The sequence below is a fragment of the Octopus bimaculoides genome, chromosome 7, assembly GCF_046866305.1.
Source record: "Octopus bimaculoides isolate indiv1 chromosome 7, ASM4686630v1, whole genome shotgun sequence".
Lineage (NCBI taxonomy): Eukaryota > Metazoa > Mollusca > Cephalopoda > Octopoda > Octopodidae > Octopus > Octopus bimaculoides.
In genome coordinates, this window is record NC_142934.1 from 4,589,641 (window position 1) to 4,612,296 (window position 22,656).

Below are 22,656 nucleotides of genomic sequence, written 5' to 3' on the forward strand. Positions count from 1 at the left end.
TAAGAACACTTTGACATTTCAGTATTTATCACACGGAGGGAAGCATCTGAATCGCATGGGGTGGAGGGGGAGGAGGGAAAAACACAAGGAATGGAAAGCAACATGCAACAAAGGATGCAAAGCAAAAAAAAAAATAAAATAATGAGTGAGAGAAACAGAAAATTTTTTTTGTTTATTTCAGATAATAATAATAATAATAATAATAATCACAACAATTATACTGTTATAGTTATTATTGTTGTTGCGGTTGTTGTTATTGTTATTGTGTTTATTCCAACAGTTGAATGAAATAGCTAAGCCATGGACAAACCAGCCAAGATGGAGAAGAATCAAATTTTAAAAGAATGTGGAGTGAGGTAATAATGTAGTTTAACTTTCTCACAAAAACAGTTCCTGACCATAAAGACATATATATTATATATATATATGTGTGTGTGTATATATTTCTTTAGTTATTTTGTAGTTTAACAATTACAGGAGGAAGATATGAAAATATATATAGGATCAGAAGAGAAAAAGAATTGGTTTCCTTCAGAGAAAAGAAAAAGGGACCTCAGATAACCACTCAATGAAAGATAAAACTCTCTCATTATATAAATTAATTAAAAAAAAAAATATGAAAGTGCTTTTAAAGCCTTGCAAAAAAGATTTGAAAACAAACCCACAATTGAAGACGAAGAGAAAGACACAATTCTACTTCAAGACATTGGCGTTGGCAATATCTATTCTTAACCTCATCAGTAGATTTAATGTGGCCTAAAATTAAAACTGTTACATATTTTTCTTCACAATATTGGCAAAAGACCTGTCATTCAGGATGGATAGGAGGCTATATGATTATATTGACCCCTGAGTCCAACTGGTACTTGGTTTATCAGCCTCCAAAGAATGAAAGGCAAAAGCTGGCCTTAACGGAATTGGAACTCAGAACACAAAGTCAGAAGGAACGCCACTACATATTTGCCTTCAGTGTCTATGGTACAGTAGCTTCAACCATTCCCTTTTCAGCCAATGAGTATCGGTGGATGTATATACTACAATTACATTAGATGTTGTATTGAACATCAAAACAATTTAGAGGCAATATAACAGCTTTTAAGATGTTCAGATGTCAAATGGAGCATCCAAACAATTTAGATATACGACAGTACTAAAAGATATTCTAACACTTAGAGCTGTTAGCTATCCTTTATTAAGATTTCTTTTAACATACACCAGGGCATTATATATACATACATCTCACCATTAAATTATACAGGTTATTGATTGCTTAGATATAATAATAACGATTATATATACATATACATACCGTAGATATATGACATGCATTAGATATATCTAGTATGCAGATATACATATGACTATTATGTATATATCAACACTATTAATTGCTTAGATATACTACTGGTCATTACATTCACAACCACTGACCAGTAATATATACAGTTAGCCATTATATAAATATATATATATATATGCACACACATATATATATATCAACATTAGAGATATTTTGATAGCCAGGAGATATGTTGACTAAAGCATACATACATATTCTTAGCCAGTAAGATATATGATGTACGGACTACTGACCATTAGCTGAATAGGTAGATATACGGGCAAATAAGTTAACAAGGGGTGTTGTTCTGAATTCAGAGTTAATTCGACATTTGCTTCTGAGAGAAAATAAGCAAAAACCTAGTGGTAATTGTTAGAGAGCCTCAATGAAAAAAAGAAGATAACGTCAAAGAAATTAAGAATTAATTTCATAAATTTAGTTTACATGCACAGAGGCAAGTCTGATCTTTGTAAGCAAAGAGACAACTATGGACATGTTTCAGTCTATTAGCCCTCCTCAGTGTGGTATTGTCTACTGAAACTGGTTTTGTTCAATTGCCAATATTTATATATATATATATATATATATATATATATATATATATATATATATATATATATATATATATATATATATATAAATATAGATAGAAAAGGACTTTTGGCCAAGTTAATTTATAATATTAAAAATATAAAATGAGTTAAAGGAAAATAACTCAAGTGGGCCAATGGCATTAACTCAAAACAAATTAAGGAGTGATGGTATATGTAGAATATTCTTAATTAAGATACACTGGTATGCTAATGACTCCTTAGTTAATTATTACAACCAAGACTTTTCTTGCCTTTCAATACAACTGCAGGTTTGTCAAGGAGTTGTGAAAAGTTGGGGGAAGCAAACATCTAACTGAAACAGGAAAGCAAAATTAGCTGTTATTTGGGAATAAAAGGATTGAATTATTTAAACTAATGGTCAAATATGGTAAAAAAAAAAATAATAATAAGCCTAAGAGGATAAGAGAAAGAAACAAAACAAAACAGAAAAAAAGACAAAAAAGTCATGTATATCCAGATGAGATGTTGAACACACTGAAGATCAGTTTATTAATATTTATTATTTTGGTTGGTGTTTCAACAGATGTCAGTCCAAGAATGGTAGATTGTTTTCTTGTACAACTAAGTAAAAAAAAAAAAAACTTTAAATATACCAAAAAAAAAAAAACAGAAAATTCCTGTTCCAAAGCTAGATTTCTCTTTATTTTTTACAAAACATAGCACTCAAGGGGGAGGAGAGAGAGGTGAAGGAGTGGAGAAAGGGGATCTGATGCAGGCTAGGATGACACTATGGAGTAGAGATGTCTTCTGAAGCTTCCATGTTGTTGTTGTTGTTGTTGTTATTGTTGTTGTTGTTCCACTGGCCTGCTTCTCACCCTTACATCAAACGCCGACTTCTTCATGCACCTCATTCCTCTGCAAAACAGAAAACAAAAACACATGAATATCAAGAAAAACATTTTTGTTTTTAATCTTAAAACAAGTAAAACGCTAGACATTTTTTTTTTTTTTTCTAATATATCAAACATTGTTATCTTCCACCAGGTCAAGAAATTGAAATATCAGAACTTAATCTATGAGGCCCTTTTGAAGGGCTAGCATATGACCCCATTCCCCATTGAAGTCAGCTGCCATGGCTTTCCATCTAGCCCAGTCTGCTATTTCCTGCAGAAGACAGGTCTGAAACCCGACAACTGAAGAAGGCCACTTGAAAAATAATCCTGGCAGCTGAAACTAGCTCAAGATGGCTCTGGTCGGAAAGTGACCGCAAGTGACCGCATGAAGAAATAACTGACAACACTCACAGAGAATTAACAGAAGATTCTATTACAACACATAGGAGCTTTAACTGTGTTGGTCTTTTACAAAGACTTACAACAATAATTAGATGCTAAGAGAGACATACTGCTTGGAGATAATGGTAAGCTTACTGATGCAGCAAACTGTGGCTGGACCATCACAACTGGAAAACAACTGCACTATATTCGTCATAACAAAAATGTCCAGTCTACTACTGGTCATCTGTTTTAGTCGGCTGGATGTGGTGAGAATGGAGACATAACATGAGGCTGCCTCAACGTTCTGCAATTACTGCCAGAAGCAGCCTTTTTATAGGGCACAAGGAGAAGATCCTAGAAGATTGAATCACGCAATGGTTTTGACACTGATTGGTTACTTAATAGCAGCCAATCAGGTGTTACAGTCTATTACATTGACCCCCCCACCACCACCACTACCACACTTCTTTATTGGTATTTATTTTTGCCCGGTGTGGTAACTATTCAGCCAGCTCACCACCTTAATAATAATAATAATAATAATAATAATAATAATAATAATAATAATAATAGTTTCAAATTTTGTCACAAAATCAGCAAGACCAGGGGAAGGGGCCAAGTTGATTATATTGACCCTGGTGTTCAACTAGTATTTATTTTATTGACCCCAGAAACAATGAAATGTAAAGTCAACCCCGGCAGAATAAAAATAATAATAATAATAATAATAACAATTACAATTTTGAATATTGACATGAGGTTAGAGTGATTTGAACTCAGAACATAAGATGATAATATCACCACCACCACCACCACCACCAACATCAAGAACAATACTAACCAGCTGCACCGTCTTCCTCCTTCTGGGACTCATGTGTGGATTTCAAAGTAGGACGGAAGTTTTCAGCCCTCTTCCTCTCCAACTTGGCAAGCCTGCAAAGAGAGAAAGAAAAATGAACATACAGAGAATACAAGATGTGTTGAATATTCCAATGAAAGGTCGGGAGGTCAGTAAACACAGCATCTCCTTTGTACTTATATTAATCCTTTTATTATTTACATGAAGGTACATGGCTTAGTGGTTAGGGTATTGCATGCACAATTGCTAGATCATGGGTTCAATTCCAGGACTGAGCAGTTCAGCAAAAGAGACTGATAGAATAAGTACTAGGCTTACAAAGAATAAGTCCTGGAGTTGATTTGTTTGACTAAAGGCGGTGCTCCAGCATGGCCAAAGTCAAATGACTGAAACAAGTAAAAGAGTAAAAAAAAAAGAGTAACCTGTCAACACCTGATATAAAACTATTGTCTTCTCCACACACATTCTGTTGAGAGTTTTTTCCATTTTCGTTTTCCTGTTCTTGTATGCAAGTTACCTGGCAACCCCACTTGTGCCAGTGACACGACAAAAGGCAGTCGGTACACTCTGTAAAGTGCTTGAAACCATACCAAGGATGATACTGGAGCTTGGTGTGGCCCTGAAAAACCTTCATTCCTCCCTATCTTCAAACACATTTTGTGCCCCAGTCATCAATTTACAGATATACCAGTTAAACATCATGGGTAGGCTATAGACACAGCATCTCTTCTTTACACTTATGAGTTCACAGCTGTAGCCTACACCAGCGTCACATAACCAGCCCACTCAAAAGTACCTTGGACCATAGGGCGACATGCCGTGCTTGAGGAGACCTATTGAGTCAAGTACATCAAAATCCAATCAAATCACAATCAAATGGAAATTGTAGTTGTGATCCCTGTGCTGGTGGCACGTAAAAAGCATCATCCGAACGTGGCCGATGCCAGTGCTGCCTTGACTGACTTCTGTGCTGGAGGCACGTAAAAAGCACCCACTACACTCTTGGTGTGATTGGCGCTAGGAAGGGCATCCAGCTGTAGAAACACTGCCAGATCAGACCGGAGCCTGGTGCAGCCTCCTGGATTCCCAGTCCCAGTTGAACCGTCCAACCCATGCCAGCATGGAAAACGGACGTTAAACAATGATGATGATGAATGACACCTGCAACAGGTAATAATAAATACAAGAGACATCAATGAATCGTTTTCACTTACTTGGCTTCTGTTTTGGATACTTTTTTGAGAACAGGTTTGACACTGTAAAAGAGGAAATTGAGAAATGATTAAGGTACGATTATAGAAAGAACAAAGTGACAAAAAAAAAATAAAGCGAGAGAGAGAGAGAGAGAGATAATGTTAATGATTTCTGTGATAATTCTAATTTTGACACAAGGCCAGCAATCTTGAAGGAAAGGCATGTCAATTACACTGACCCCCAGTACTTGATTGGTACTTATTTTATCGAACCTGAAAGGCAAAGTTGACCTCAGCAAGATTTGAGCTCAGAACATAAAGATCCAGAAGAAATTCCACTAAGCTTTTTGTCTGGAATGTTAATGATTCTACTGCTGGCTCATCTATGGTAATAAGTGGTCTTGTGAAATCTCTTAGCAAACCCTAACAGGTGTAGTTATAGTATTTACATTTATTAGGCTGTGAGGTTCAGAAAATTGTTTTGCAGTCACATGGTTTCAGGTTCAATCCATGCAGTGGAACTGAAGAGTCTTTCTACTATAAGTCCATGCCAACCAATGCCTTGGAAGTGAATTTGGTTGACGGAAACTCAGTGTGGGAGTCCATCTTATAGAAATCTTTGTCTTGCAAGTCACTTGGTGACCTCACCAGTACTGGTGCCATGTGAGAACGCACTCTGTAAAGAAGTTGGTGTTGAAAAAGGCATTTGGCCATAGAAACCATGTCAAAGCAGACAGTGGAGCTTAGCAAGGTCCTTTGGTTGGCCAGCTCCTGTCAAACTGTCCAATCCATACCAGCATGGAAAACTCATGTTAAATGATGATATATATATATAAAAGACCAACTAAAGAGGTCTTCAGTCCACTAGCTAATCATGTTTTGGACATGTCCATGAAAAAAATCATGAAGTCTGAGTAACAATGCTATAAGTGGCAACTATAACCTTGTATGCATTAAATATTTACTCTTCCAAAGATATTGAGTCTAGTTTCACTTTGTAAAATTACCATATACATAACACAACTCCATATGTGTGTGTGTGTGTGTGTGTGTGTGTGTGTGAGAGAGAGAGAGAGAGGGAGAGAGAGAGAGAGAGAGAGAGAGAGAGAGAGAGAGAGAGAGAGAGAGAGAGAGAGAGAGATGACTATTTTCAAAAGTCATGTAGACAGAAACTGAAAATGAATTTAATAAAATATGAAGCAAGATTGATACTCACAATTTGCCTCTGGTGTCATTAACCTTTATTGTGAGGTCATTGATCTGAAAACAAAGAAAGGAATGGTAAGGGTTAAGAATAGCAGTGAAACCAGCCATTACATTTCTGATAATCAAGATGGCTTAGAGATGATTGTGGTTTTAAAACACTTGATTAGGTTACCATCGCTAATATACAAATTTCTGTTATTCCTATTGCAGGCTTAAATATAAATATAAATAGCATAAATATGATAAGGAGGGGACAGTTGATTACACTGACCCCTAGTGCTCCATTGGGACTTATTTTATTGACTCAGAAAAGATGAAAGGTAAAGCTGACCTCAGTGGAATTTGAACTCAGAAAATAACCATAATATTCTTTGAACTGGTAGTTCAGCAAACCACAACAACAGCCCCAATACCATCACACTTTCTTTATAAGTCCAGTGGCAACAATGAATGTGACAACAGAGACACATAGAGGATGCTACTGAAAAGCTTCAACTTTGACGCTGCAAGCTAAATGATGGTGGATGTTTTCCACAGACCGAGAGCAGATGAGGATCTCATTGTGTCTTGCTAAGCCCTCATCCATTGAAATGATGAGAAAGTCCACCATCTTAGATTTAGAACAGTCAAGATTTATTAATTTTGGATTTAAGTTAGAGAGGTTGAAGAATATTTGATTAAAAATTCTGATATTGATTACAACACAGCAAATTTTATTAATTCTATTTTCACATCCATCATCCATTCTATTCATTAAATATATGTCTGAGACTGTCTCTAATTCTATGACACAAATTCCTTGTTTTAAAAACGATTGGAATTAAAAAACTTCCATCAAAATTTCATGTCGCTGTCATTTTACTACATTCTTCATTATTCTCAAAATTAAACGAAACAAGGTGCATTTCACCAGAAAGGGTTAACGTGATCTTCATTAAAACCTAAATGTTATTTTACTAAATTTACCATTCCCAGATCAATTATTTTCAAATCATTTCTACAAATGTTTCTACAGCAGAAGCATAACCAGACAGCTTGCTGGTCACATATATTATTCACCAAATATTATGCGTATTATTTTCCTAAACATGATATATTTTATTTAAATAGTATTGAAGAGCAATTATAATTACATTAATTTCTTTTGGCTAAGCAGAAGAGTAGCAACAGATGTTTTTTTAATAAGTTTTGGAATTGTCTCGGAATCAATAGCAGAAATGTTGAAATTGCTTGATATGAGCATGAAGCCAAAGGTTTTAGGCAAAGGGGAAAATAAGAACAAGTTATATTCAGCATTTTCTCAAAGGTGTGTAGATTGTAAAATGACATGGTTCCAATGAAGAATTGGAACAACAAATTTTTATAAGGCAATTTAGTGTGCCATAATCTCTTGAGTATCGCAGAAACAGAGAGAGAAGGAGAGACAGAAAGGGAGAGAGAGAGATACAGAGAGGCACAGAGAGAGAGAGAGAGAAAGAAAGAGAGTACCTCAAATTCTTGTCTTCTGATTTTAAATTCACAATCATAGACTTCTTCTTCAAGCTCTGCTGTTTTCGCATGGAGTTTCTTTACCAGATCTTGCAACTGTGCTGTAAAAAGATGTAGCAAAATTGGTAACAAGAGCGGAATCGGTGACTGGTAAAAACATAGTCAGGTCTGGTTTACCTTACCTTTTATTTAATCTCTTTTTAGCTGCTCCTGCTTCAGCAATGTTAAACATAAAGAATTTTTTTTTAAAAAAAACCTAGAACTTGGATTCATATTTTTTGGAAAATAACACTTTCAGAGCTGGAATTTAACAAATCTCTGGCATTTTATTTCTTAGGAAATAATATTCTTCAAATTTTGGAACAAATACAACAAATTTAGTGGCGGGTGGGGAGGGGGGTTTAATCAATTACTTTGGCCCCAGTGCTCAGCTGATACTTATTTAACTGACCCCAAAAAGATGAACAGCAAAGTCACCCTTGATGGAATCTAAGCTCAGAGCAAAGGGAACCAGAAAAATACTGTTAAGCATTTTATCTCAAAGATTTTTTGAGATAATAATTTTGGTTTCAAATTTTTTTGGTACAAAGCCGATAATTTCAGGGGTAATTTGGTTACATCGATGCCAGTGCTTGACTGGTATTTATTTTATCAATCTCCAAAAGGATGAAAGGTAAAGTCAATCTCAGTGGAATTTGAACTCAGAACATAAGGAATGCTGCTAAGCATTTTGTCCAGCATGCTAACGACTCTGCCCTACCTTAGGTAACAATATTAAAATGCAGAAGTTATATAATAATAATTTTTAGGTCTAGTAACATTATCTGTAAGATAAAACGTGTTTTTAGTATCCACATCTATGTTACGTTTCAACTGGTTTCATCTCCATATCTTCAAGTGTCTTAATCCTGAATGTAAATAAGGCATCAGGTAGGATTTGTACCAAGAAATATCATTTCTAAATAGGCAAGGTGTGCATGGGTGTGTGGTGAGAAGCTTGCTTCCAACCACATGGTTTTGGGTTCAGTCCTATGGTGTGGCACCTTGGGTAAGTATCTTCTACTATAGCCCCAGATCAACAAAAGTTTTGTGAGTGGATTGGGTTAATGGAAACTGAAAGTTTATCATATATTATCATCATCATCATCATCACCATCATCATTTAACGTCCGTTTTCTATGCTGGCATGGGTTGGATGGTTCCACTGGGGTCCGAGAAGCCAGGAGGCTGCACCAGGCCCCAGTCTGATCTGGCAGTGTTTCTACAGATGGATGCCCTTCTTAACACCAAACACTCCGAGGGTGCTTTTTATGTGCCACAGGCACAGGGGTCAGAAGAGCTGGCATCAACCACGATCGGTTGGTGCTTTTTACATGCCACCAGCATGGAAGCCAGTCAAAGCGGCACTGGCATCGGCCACATTCAAATGGTGTTTTTTATGTGCTACCAGCATGGGGCTCACAACTACAATTTCCATTTGATTTGATTTTGATTTTGATGTTGATGCACTTGGGATTTGAACTTAGAACATAAACAATCATAACTAAATACTTAAAGACATTTTGTTTGGTGTTCTACCATCGCTGCCAATCCCCTGTTTTAATGTAGATATAAATATAAGGTTAATAACCTCAAAAATTACATCCATTGATTTATACTTATAGCAAACAATATTTCATCTTGGAAGATATTCAAATACAAACATTGTTATTTTCTGTTCAGTTTCAATAACTTGTTTTTAAGAGAAGAAACATTTCCTTAAACATACAGCTTTAGTTTGTGTCATGATTCACTTACATCACAACTATAGAAATCTGTTTTCATTTTAGCTTTATTCATTACTGTGAATTTCATTATTTGGCACCACTTGAAAACTTTGCCATTTAAACTGGCCATCTCAGGCCCAAATATTCTATTTATTTTATGCTCGAACCAGCCAGGTCCCGCCTCTCACACCTAACTTAAAATGTCGAAATCTCAAAGCTATGAGATAATGAATCATTAATTCAAAACAATGTGAATAAATAAGCATTAGACAGAGTAATCTGAATGCTAAAGGTTTAAGACATTCTTTGAATCTTTTGAGAATGTTGTGGCACCCTCCAAACACTGGACTAACTTCTTGGCAATTCTTAAAATAGTTTCTTAACAACTGATCTTTTGTTTTTGTAATTAATTATTTTGTAAGCGTTTTACTCAGTATAATTTACAGAAAGTATTGAGTAATTATTTCAGTTTGAAGTGTATAATTGCTTTTGTTATAACTTGACATAAAAACAAATATATGTATGTGTGTGTGTGTGTGTGTGTGTGTGTGTGTGTGTGTGTGTGTGTGTGTGTGTGTGTGTGTGTATCTATATATATATCTCTATATCTCTATATCTATCTATATATATATATATATATATATATATATATGTATATGTATGTATATATATATATATATATATATATATATATATATATATATATATATAAATATAATACATTTAGGAGTGTGGTGCATAAAGCTGAAAGAGAGATTTTTTATAGTAGTAGAGTTTTTGAAAAAATAGCAAATAGATTAAATAACATTATTTAATCAAACAGATCAAATAATTACATTTTTTAAAAATCAAAGTTAGTGTTGTTTTTTTTAATGTTCGGAAAACGATAATCCTTTCATTGATTGGGATTAAAAAAGGTAAATCTTTGATATTAATAAAAAAAGAACTTTAATTAAAATTTTATGATAGATATTAAATAAATCTTATGAAATACAAGTTAATACCAAAGAAAGTAAATAAGAATAATGTAAATAAATAAATAAATAAATAAACTAAAAGGTTTTCAAAAGAAAATCCATATACATATATATATATATATATATATATATATATATATATATATATAAATTGATAGAAGCAAGAAGACGGAATGAACAGGCTTTAATCACAAATCACAACAATTGTTTCTGTGCAATGGTAACAACTGTTAGTTGCTGAGTTTTCCTTGTCATACTATTACATAAATTATTTTATAAATAATTACATAAATATGATCAGGTGTGCAGCTTTGAGGTATATATATATACATATGTACATATACACACATACATATGTGTTTATACACATGTGTTGGTGAATTTAGTAAGCACGTATAATTATACATTACATACTCTTTCAAATCATGTCTTTCATGTTCTGACTATAATTTGTTATGAATCAAAGACAGAGTAAAGACAATATTGTAAAGTCAGTTTACCAAAGTCAGATGAATGGAGGCTTACACTACGTTGAAGACTCTGTCCATATTCTTCAATAAATTCCTTGATGTATTTTATGGTAATATAAGATTACAGAAGTAAACTTGCACAGAAAGACATACAAACTACTATGCAGTTGAATAAGTTGTAGAGATGAAGTATTAGCTGTACTGCACTCTCAAATGATAGAATGGACTTTTGTTGACTTGGATGTCATTAAGAAAATGGAAGTGTGGTCAAGGAAGACACTCCCACAAAACAATGACCAGAATAATTTGAAAGAGCTGGACCTGCCCTGAGGTAAAACCCAGCATAAAGACAATACCAGATGGTTTTGTTGATGATGAACTGATTTCAAGAACAGCATAACAGAAAGAGCATTTTTAAGAGATAGCCATGGAGATGCTTTAGCAAGTTTTTTTTTTTTTTTACCTCTGACCCAAGATGGGATAGAATAACAAAAGTTGTCATCTATACATGCAGTTACATCTGAAAAACAAAAGACATTCAGGAGTGGGGGGAAATGTAAGAGTTGGGGAAGTGGAATAAGAGAGTAAAATTAGGAATGTGAAATTTTTAGAGGAAAAGAAGTGGGGAGAGAGAGAGAGAGAGAGAGAGAGAGAGAGAGAGAGACCAATGGATAGAAAGACAAAAAGAGAGAAAAAGACAAATATATACGGAATGGGGAGGAGGGAGAGATTTTCACCAGGACATGCATCAATGATTTGGGCTCATTGTTGACATTAAAAAAAGGGGGCAAGTTAAATAAAACCAAGTCAAGGCAAAGCAAATACTGACAGGGCTAAGATTAAGTTCACTCTTAGCCATATTAGCTCCATCTTTCCATTTTTTAAGTTGTATAATTCTTTTTTTTTCTTTTGTTTAATGACACACAATGTAAAGAAAGTTTTGACTTGGATCAAGGAAGGAAAAAAATTAAATTTTTGTAAAAGGGAAAAGAGATTTTATAAGAGTCTTTGAACAAGGACTGCATTCCAGGAGACGATGGGAAGAGAAAAAATAGATTAAATATAAAGACATGGGATTGGTTTAAGATAAATACAAAGACTGGAGATGGAAATAAAGGGAGGGAATTATAGCAAGATAAGGATTATAGAAAGAGGAGAAAAATAAACATTTCAATCCAGTTTGCTGAAAGTTTTTCTAAGTAAAAACACACACATGGTATGGCACCATCCTGCAGGGAAGAGGTATGCACATATCGGCATGCACAGCACACAGCAGGCAACGCCTACCTTCATTTAGACCCTCGGTAATCAATGGCTCAACCCTCTCGCAAATGAAGCGTTCTTTTTCTTCAGCTTTCCGTTTAGCTTCATTTTTCAAGTCTTCAGCAGCCTTTTGCATAATAAGTTTCTAGAAACAGACATAGCAACAACGATCTTCATATGATGATAGAAACAAAATCAAGAGTTTGTAACAAAGGTCAGACATTGATCAAACAAGGAACAGCAATATTTAGAGGGAAAAAAAACAAATAAACATTAATAACATGATTTCTGAGAATAGAAATCTGAAAAGATAACACGAAACCTGAAATTTGTAGAGGATTGTGATGTGCGTTAATGACTTTCCTAGGGAGAAAGTATTAATGATGCGAGGGAATTGGTTCCATCTAAGACACAAAACCAAGTTTCGGCCTAACATTTACTGAAATTCATTGTTATAACATGAAGTCTTTAAATTATAAGAAATAACTAAAACTTCAAAATAATGGCCACATATTTAGAGCTATAACGAAATATAAGATATACATTATTAAAAGGAGAATTGAAATATTAACTCTTTCTTTGTTAAGCTTGATATTTTCCCTGAGTCACAGTCTCATCTCTTATCGGACAATCTGATTACTAACCCAGCTAACACCCATCTTGGTATTTAATTCAACTGGTTACATCTTTGCTAGTTTTATGTTGATTGGCCTTCACAGCAAAAAGGATGCTTCATCTTTTTACACATCAAAGATAACTAAACAGGTGACCTTTGACACTCTGCAGATTATCTCCTTACACAATTTTGTCAAACTTTGTTAAACTCCATCAAACTCCCTCGCTGCAGTGACTTGTTTTGTATCAGCAGTTATGTCTCCAACATCTCATCAAGTTTTGTGAACCTCACCATTTGGTAAAGCCTTCAACACTCTTCTATACAATAAAGACCTCGCTGTCACTGCTGACTACACAGATACACTTGTTCAAACGACCCCCACCCCTTAATCTCCTGTAACTCTCTCATATAGCTACCATCAATATGCAATCACTCACAGTACTCCATAATTGACCCTCATAGTAGGCCCTCCATGTGGCATTTACATGAACGAGCCTTACAATAGAAGCCAATGCTTTGTTTTAAAATATCCCAATCATTTCCTTGAAAGGTTTTTAACCCTTTAGCATTTAACCCTTTAGCATATCTGGCCCAAATATTCTACTTGTTTTATGTTCAAACTGGTCAGATCCAGCCTCTCACACCTACCCTACAATGTTATTCTAAAAAATAAACATTCACATTATTGAAATTTCAAAACTGTGAGATAATTCAGGATTGATTCAAAATGTGCATTTGGCAGAGTAATCTGAATGCTAAAGGGTTAAATACATTAGTTTACTAAGAGCCTTTAATAACAGGACATTGGCTATATAGGCGTAGATGTGGCTGTGTGGTAAGAAGTTTGTTTCCCAAAGACCTGGTTCCAGGTTCAGTCCTACTGTGTGGTACCTTGGGCAAGTGTCTTCTACAGCAGCCTTGTGAGTGGATTTGGTAGATGGAAACTGAAAGAAGCCTATCATATGTGTGTGTGTTAGAAACAAATAAAAGTCTTTCTCAAGCAAATTATGTATTCAATGAGGTCCCCAAGAGCTTGCAAAGAGAAGTGGACAAGAGTTTATCTCTCTAACTTACAGTCGTTGGAACTCATCATTAAAGAAGAGGTCTCTTACTAACAGAGAGTGGCAAGGCTGCAATGGTTATGAAGAAGGCTTCTAATTAATAGCTCTTTGAAAACTCATTAGCCACTGATTCTCATTGTTTACAGTAAATCAAGCAAATATCGTAATAAATAACAAATAACAATATCTGAGTGTACCACCATCACAAACAATAAAGCTAATGGTTTGTATTAGATTTAATGGTATAGAAGAGGAGTGGTGAGACTTGTTTAATCTGAGCAGAAAATAACTTTAATGGAAAAACAAATAACACAACATAAACATTAAATATTGAAAACAAAAATGTGCAATTAAACTATATATATATATATATATATATATATATATATATATATAGTTTAATTGCACATTTATATATATATATATATATATATATATATATATATATATATATATATATATATACACATATATAAGATCACGTATATATAATACAAATAATATATATAATATAAACAATGTGTATAAATATGCATACATATATTTATATTTATGTATATGTGTATATATACTTATATGCATATATAAACACACTTATATTATATATTTAATATTTATGTTATATATATGAGATTAAATTGAATAATACAAAAATACTCAATGATACAATACTGAAAACGATATCAAATCTATATTACTAACTAGGAACTTGCCCAGTTGGAAGTGTGTTATGGTTTTTTTTGTTTTTAATTTATGAGAATTAATGCTGGAAAATATATACAAAAATACATCAATATATGAAAATGATATTAAATATTATTAACAACAACAACAATAGTAACAATAATAATAATAATAATAATGATAATTGTTATTATCATTATTATTATAAAAAATATTAAGAATCAATGAATTTATGAAATGTTTGAAATAGATTAAAAATTAAAAAATAAATAAAAGTAAAAATAGGTAAAGTTGTTTTTTTTATAACATGCAACATGCAGAAAATGAAGAATATGTGGATATGATTTTTTTACACATTCTGCATACCATGGCCATATCAAATATAAGAATATTGGTGAAGGAACACCAGAGGGGTCAAAATGGGACCACATAGAAGAAGAAATTTTTTTTTTTTAAATGCCAGAGGTTTGTTTTAGGTTTTTACAATAATAATGGTACCACCATCATCATCATCATCATCATCGTCGTCGTCATCAGAACAATTAAATGTAGCAGGAGGGTAAACAAAAGTGGTGAAGTTGTTACAATTCAAAAAAAAGGGAGCCAATTATAATTACCCTTCCACCCGACCCACCCCGGTTTGGTGCAATCCTGTTTTTCTGAGTTCAGTTCCAGGTGCAGTCAACTTTGCTTTTCAATCACCAAAGGTGACAAAATATGCACCAATTAATATTGGTGCATACATTTATCTGTTTCAGTCATTTGACTATGGCCATGCTGGAGCACCGCCTTTAGTTGAGCATAATTAGTAATTCTTTGCAGGGGTCAATAAAATAAATGCCACCAATACACAGAAATTGGTTCAATGTATAACATCAAATAGCCTCCTCAAATATTATTATTATTATTATTATTATTATTATTATTATTATTATTATTATTATTATTATTATTATTATTATTATTAAGGCAATGAGGTGGCAGAATTGTCAGCCTATTGGACAAAACGTTCAGCAGCATTTATCTTGGATCTTTACATTCTGAGTTCAAATCCCAACGCAGTAAACTTTGCCTTTCACCCTTTCAGGGTGGATATAATCAACTTGCTCCCCTAAAACTGCTGGCCTTGTGCCAGAATTTGAAATCATTATTATTATTATCATTGTTGTTGTTGTTATAATCCTCATACGATGATTGGTTTGATACAAGTTATTAGTATGTAAAAATGGTTTTTGTTCGATATCGAAACCATATTGGAAATTTCCACCATCTTCAACACAAGAACAACAAATTCAATGACTTCTTGTAGAAGAATTTTGAGAGAAATGGTAATTTGTTATATCCATAACTCTTTGCAGGGTATGTTACGCAAGTGAGGTTCAGTAGTTGAAAGTGAAAAACAAAAATTAGTCATGGATCCAGTTGACCAAGAACATATTAGGCATCACCTTGTACAGGAACAAAAACAACAAGACTGGCAAGGGTGACGAGATCTTGAATAACTGAACAGGTATGAAGCTTAAGCAATCAGAGATGAGTAAAGCTTTGCTTATAAAGACAACAAAGGAGTTTTATGAGGGACTGGAAAGATTATCTCAACTCAAATGTTTTATTTGGTTAGCTTTTGTGCCTTTAAACATCAGTTCTTCTTGTTTTCCCATGCTTTGATAGTTGATCTCTTCATAATACTAATACTACTATTGCTACTACTACTACTACTAATAATAATAATAATAATAATAATGACAGTGGTTTCAAATTTCGGCACAAAGCAAGTCATTTTTGTAGGAGGATGTAAGTCATTGGACCTCAGTGCTCAACTTGTACTTATTGACCCTGAAATAATGGAGGTCAAATTCAACTTTGGTAGAAATGCTACTAAGCATTCTGTCCAACACACTAACGACTCTTCCAGTTCACAATAATAATAATAATAATAATAATAATAATAATAATAACGATGTTGGTGATAGTTTCTTAAATAAACTTAAATCATTATCTTTCAATATTTTGAGATATATTACAGTTGAGTAGAATAGGAAATTCTGATAATTATTCATTTTCTAAGACTATTAAGTAAGGGACCCCAAAGTAGTTAACATTGCATTGTGGGTAGAATTTGGATTACAAACTCAGTCTTAGTGAGAAGTTTCCTGTATATTTAAGTGCCTCCCACAACAACAATAATAATGATGATAACGATGAAGATTATGATGGTGCTAAATATCCATAATAAAACTATTTGCATTAAGAAATTTGAGGTTCGTCAATAGTTTGCTGTATCTCATTCAATTTAGAATTACCTTCATAAAAATTAATATTATTTATACATTTATGGAATCATACATGTATGTCGATCAGAACCAATAGGAATTTGGTATTCAGTTGAGATCACAGTACCTTTACTTAGCTCTTCGAGTTTGTCAGGTAAAAGAACTATACGTTGTGAAAGTATTATTTTCTTCCTTGTCTCCTCATCAGTGTCATCTAAGTCTAACTGACTGACATCAGTTAATTTTGTCATTTTCTCTCCTGCAGCACGGGCTTCATGAGAAGGCTATTACAAACAAAAGACAAACACTCATGCACCAGTGAAACTAAAGCAGCAAGCAAGGAACGGATCGATTATGCAAGACATAAATAAAATGATACAAATGGCAGAAGACAAGACAATACAGCGGGAAGACAAAACAGAAATTTTGTACCTTTTGGTCATTAAAATTATTACTTGCAATTGATGAGGGTTAAAAATGAATCTGAATGAAGTATAAAGGATGGGAAAGCCACTTCAGGAAAAGGAAAAGTTCAGGACACGCAAAAAATTTGTTATTTAATGTGGGAAGAAGAACACACAGATAGCAAATGTAAGAACATCCAACACACAAACAGAACAGGGAATGGAATGATGTACAATACATATATGAATAAACAGCCCAAAATATATTAAGCAATCATTAATTCTACTTTTTTATGTTTTTGTGTGTTGAAAGTGGTTGTAATAGAGAAGAGTCAAAGCGTCCAGTAACTTGAGTCAAATGAGTCTTGTCTGCAATCCAGTTTGGACTCTCAATTGCAAACTTCACTTTATTTAAATTTAACCAACAAACATCATACAGTTTCATTTTCCACTTTTACCCCATAAATCTGAAATCTTGTTCCAAGGGGGATGATATCAGTGAGTCAGAGGTTGGATTGGGTTGCATTGATAACTGACTTTAAGCCAAACTGTTGACTGGAACTTTTTTGGGGTGTTATCAACAATGTCTGTGAATGCAACAGCAGATACTATATAACAGGATATTCTCAATATGTACAATGTTTGTGTCATTATCCTCTTAAAGGAGACAGAGTTGGCATGGCACCATCAGAAGAGGTTTACAAGATCTCTGCTTATAGAATCAGGGCAGGTTTGCAGCACAGTGTCTAGGTTGCATGTGGGTGGGGGAAATTTGATGTGAAAGGGTAGTGGTGGATGAGGAGCAAGCAGGTATCCATTACAACCTTGCCTGCAGCCGACCATCGGATGTGGTCAGCATTTGTGAGAGGCATGGTGAATTCACTGGTCAGAGCTGGCTGGCTCGACACACCCCTGATGAATTCTGTATAAGATGGATGAAGTACAAGACAGATGGAGAACAATATCATTTACACAGAAAGAAATTGTGTTGGTCGGGGTTAATAAGTAGATTGTTGATGCAGAAGAGGAAGAATGTTGGGGACAAAACTGAATTCTGGGGCTCATCAGAATTGAAAGAATGTTGGTCAGAGAATGAGAGAGAGAGGTGAGGGGGAGCTTGCAATTTGTACATTAAGAAAAGTAAAAGAAAGCTGAGCTTTTGCTTACAGCCATGTTTAAACGGATGGAGTGACGGATGATGATAAAGTTGATATATTAGTATACTGAAGAATAAGCATATGGTAGGAACACTACTGCCGAACGAAAGACTTACTAATCTTGTGTGTGTTACTAAACAGTTAATAGTTCACAGTGTTACTAATTAATAATTCATTACTTATGTAATGCAGTGGTGAATTATTAACTATTTTACACACACACAAATATGACTGTAATCTTTCAGATGAAGACTAAATCGTTAACTATTTATGTGTGTCAGAATCAATAACATTTATGTGTTATTTTGTAAGATTCTTGATGTGAAATCGAGTGTGGTGAAACAGATATTGTTATACTTGGGGATGGTCATCTTTTGCCAATAAACACATGCAGTGTTTATTTGATCTTCACTTTTTTCCACGAAACAGTAAAGTAACATTTCAAATCGGTTCCAAAATATTTTTACGCTTGTTTGTTTTGGTGATGAAGTTTCCCATGTTCAAAACGTTTTCAATTTCCCCAAAACAAGCTTTAGGGGATGCACCTGCACTCCTTGCACCCCTTCTTCACAAGCCTTTGGTAGTATTTAGTCCTACACACCAGCATCTGCAGATTGTTTATGACAAGAACTTGGCTAATCGAGTTGACCAATCACAAAGCAGTTTACAACATATATGTGGTGTTGACTTTCGGAGAAAGGTCAGCTAACAAGTGATCACAAGTTTGTATTGGGTCTCTTTAAATCATGTCTCGAAACACTCAGGAGTGATAACAGTTTTTATTGTAATTTCAAGTTCTGGATCAAATTCAGTTGTTTATTGTTCTTGTGTCTGCTTAGTAACTTTACATTGCTTTACATTGCCTTACATGTTCACCTCTGCCTTCATAGAATGTTATATAGGAAAGAAAAGGAGGGGAAAAAGACAATAAGTGCTTTTTCTACATAACTACATGATCTAATTAAACACAGAGCAATCACTACAATTAATTAATCCAATTGAAACTATCTTCTACATGTAAGAACCAAAACAACAAACAACATAGCCGTCACTTGCAAGCGAGTATGACTCGGTAACAGACTTATTCTTTGGCTATTTGTTATGGATGTCTTATGTAGTCATGAGCACTCTCTCAGAACAACCAGGATATGACAAGTGGAGGAAGACAGAGCTGCTTCAACACTCATCTGGATCAGCAGATTGGAGTAACGTGAAATAAAATGAAATGCCTTACTCAAGGGCACAGTGCACAAGAATTGAACTCAAGATCTTATCACTGTGGGCCAAATACTCCAACCACGAAGCTAAATGCTTTTCTTTTCCTACATGTAACAGCACTAACAGTGACGAGCATGAAACTACTACATGTGGTCGTTTAATTTAGCAATTATCTGAAGCAAGCAGTTTTATAATTTCAATTCATGAAGATTTAAATGAAGATGACAATAATAATAATAATAATAATAATAATAATAATAATAATAATAATAATTATTATTATTATTATTATTATTATTATTATTATTATTATTACTACTACTATTATGTACATTTATTAAGGCACAAATAAGCAGGGTTAAGGGTCTTGCTATGGACACAAAGCAATATCTGTGGATCAAGAATTTAGTACGTTGCTCTGCTTTTAACTATTGTACCACATAACAAGAATAATATGTGGAATTTCCTAACAGACAGTTAGTACAAAGGGGTGTATCTACTTCTTCATAATATTTGGCAGGATTAGAAATTTGATTTTAAAATTTAGGAGTAAAGAAATATGCATAGGAAATGCACAGAATATACTTATTTGATTTTTTTTTTGTCGTTTTTTTATTTTGTAGTTCATAAAATTTCTTGTCTTAGATAATCATGTATAGCACCACTTCATTCTTTTTAGAAATCATCAGCATCACATAATTAAATATTAATTAAATATTTTATCAAGTGAGACCATTTCTTATAGAGGAAAATAATTAAAGTCTGAAAAAAATTCTTGGAATGGTTTTTTTCTTTTTTCTTTTCTTTTTTCTTTCTATTTTTTTTTTTTTTTTGTTCTTCACCAAGTGTTCATTGTTTAGTTACCAAGAGAGAAAATTCTTAGTGTATATGTATAGAGTAACTGTTTTCCTAGGAGTTTTACCTTGCAAAGGCATTTGACAATTATGATATTGATCATTATTTCTCCTGTTGATAGAATACCTTATTTTATCGACCCCAGAAGGACAGGGGACAAAGAAGAGGTGAGATGACAGAAATTTTACCCCTATGGCATTTGAATTTAGATTGTAAAAGGAGATAATTAAATATCACAAGGTATTTAGTCTCGCTCTCTACTGTTTTTGCAACACCACTACCCTTATGATAAATAATAATGATAATAATAAAAATAATAATTGCTTTAAAATTTAACACAAGGCCAGCAATTTTGAGGAGAGGAAGTTAGTCAATTACATTAACCCCAGTAAATGACTGGTACTTATTTTATTGACTTCGAAAAGATCAAAGACAAAATCGATTTTGATAGCATTTGAACTCAGGACATAAAACATTGGAAAAATGCTGCAAAGCATTTTGTCTGGCACGGTAATAATTCTGCAAAGCATTTTGTCTGGCACGGTAATAATTCTGCAAAGCATTTTGTCTGGCACGGTAATAATTCTGCCAGCTCAAGGCGTCGAGCTGGCAGAAACGTTAGCATGCCGGGCGAAATGCTTAGCGGTATTTCATCTGTCTTTAAGTTCTGAGTTCAAATTCCGTGGAGGCTGACTTTGCCTTTCATTCTTTCGGGGTCAATAAATTAAGTACCAGTTGCATACTGAGGTCAATCTATGGCCGCCTTCCACCAAAAATTTCAGGCCTTGTGCCTAGAACAGAAAAGAATAATTCTGCCAGCTCTTCACCTTAATAATAATAATAATAATCCTTTCTATTACAGGCACAAGGCCTGAAATTTTGAGGGGGAAGGCTTGTTGATTACGTTGACCCCAGTTCTCAGCTGGTACTTATTTTATCAACCCTAGAAGGATGAAAGGCAAAGTCGACCTCAGCAGGATTTGAACTCAAAATATAGAGAGCCTGAAGAAATGCCATGAAGCATTTTGTCCATTGCAGTAACAATTCTGCTAGTTTGCTGCCATAACAATAATAATAATGGTTTAACCATGTAAGGAAAGTAATGGTGCCATGTTAAATTATGGTAAAACATGAATATGTGAAGAAATCATATAGTCTGGTTTCCTCAAGATTCAAGAATCTAAAAATCCGATAAAAAAAACCTCATGCTAAACATAACAGCTTGATAAGTAAGCATTCCAAATGTGAATCGAAGACAATGTGTTTATCTGTGGTTACATGAAGAAATACTGTGCAATAGCAGAATTAAGTAGGGAAGAAAAAAATAATAAATAAAGGAAATAAAGAAAGAGTCAGAAATTGAATGGCAGCGAAATAAATAAATAAATAGAAAATATGAAATATAATTAATAGTACATAATTGGGATAAAAAAAGAGAAATGGATGAAATGTTAATAATAGTGAATAATAATAATAATAATAATAATAATAATAATAATAATAATAATAATAATAATAATAATAATAATAATAAAGCAATAATAATAATAATAATGACTTGAAAAGTAAGAATAATAATAATAATGACTTGAAAAGTAAGAATAATAATAACAATAATAATATATACGATGAGAATGAAGATGATGAAGACAGACTGGGCAGAAGTAAAGTTGCCAAATTAATGTTGTCATGCATCTGCTAAATGAAGAGCCTCCAAGTCAAGATGGAGAAAGAGAGAGGAAGAGAGAGAGAGAGAGAGAGAGAGAGAGAGAGAGAGAGAGAGAGAGAGAGAGAGAGAGAGAGAGAGAGAGAGAGAGAGAGGACAAATGAGTGAGAGAGTAAGAGGACTAAGAAAAAGTGAATTTTATTAATTACAAGCAATATTTTGAATGTTGAAATATTTGTAGTCCCACATTTGTAGCCGTAAAATGTTAAAATGTTGATAATGAAATATTTTTTGGTGAAGGTGATTGAAAAGATGAAATATATGGAATGT

General features: G+C 33.7%; 1 protein-coding gene across 25 annotated transcripts in view; it reads right to left on the bottom strand.

Annotated features, from left to right (window-relative positions):
- Nucleotides 1-2,573: 2,573 nt before the first annotated feature.
- The window catches only part of LOC128248317 (uncharacterized), a 167,708-nt gene continuing 147,625 nt past the window's right edge, over nucleotides 2,574-22,656 (bottom strand). For 23 of the 25 annotated variants that reach the window (XM_089354667.1, XM_089354663.1, XM_089354665.1 and 20 more), the window contains 6 exons: nucleotides 12,417-12,537; nucleotides 7,917-8,017; nucleotides 6,439-6,482; nucleotides 5,244-5,285; nucleotides 4,012-4,103; nucleotides 2,574-2,808 (listed from right to left, as the gene is read on the bottom strand). In XM_089354667.1, the coding sequence (XP_089210793.1) occupies nucleotides 2,801-2,808; nucleotides 4,012-4,103; nucleotides 5,244-5,285; nucleotides 6,439-6,482; nucleotides 7,917-8,017; nucleotides 12,417-12,537 (408 nt within the window). In that variant the 3' untranslated portion in view covers nucleotides 2,574-2,800. Of the gene's footprint in view, nucleotides 2,809-4,011; nucleotides 4,104-5,243; nucleotides 5,286-6,438; nucleotides 6,483-7,916; nucleotides 8,018-12,416; nucleotides 12,538-17,153; nucleotides 17,311-22,656 lie in introns of all 25 variants that reach the window. The other 2 variants (XM_089354655.1, XM_089354647.1) reach the window with 1 other exon arrangement.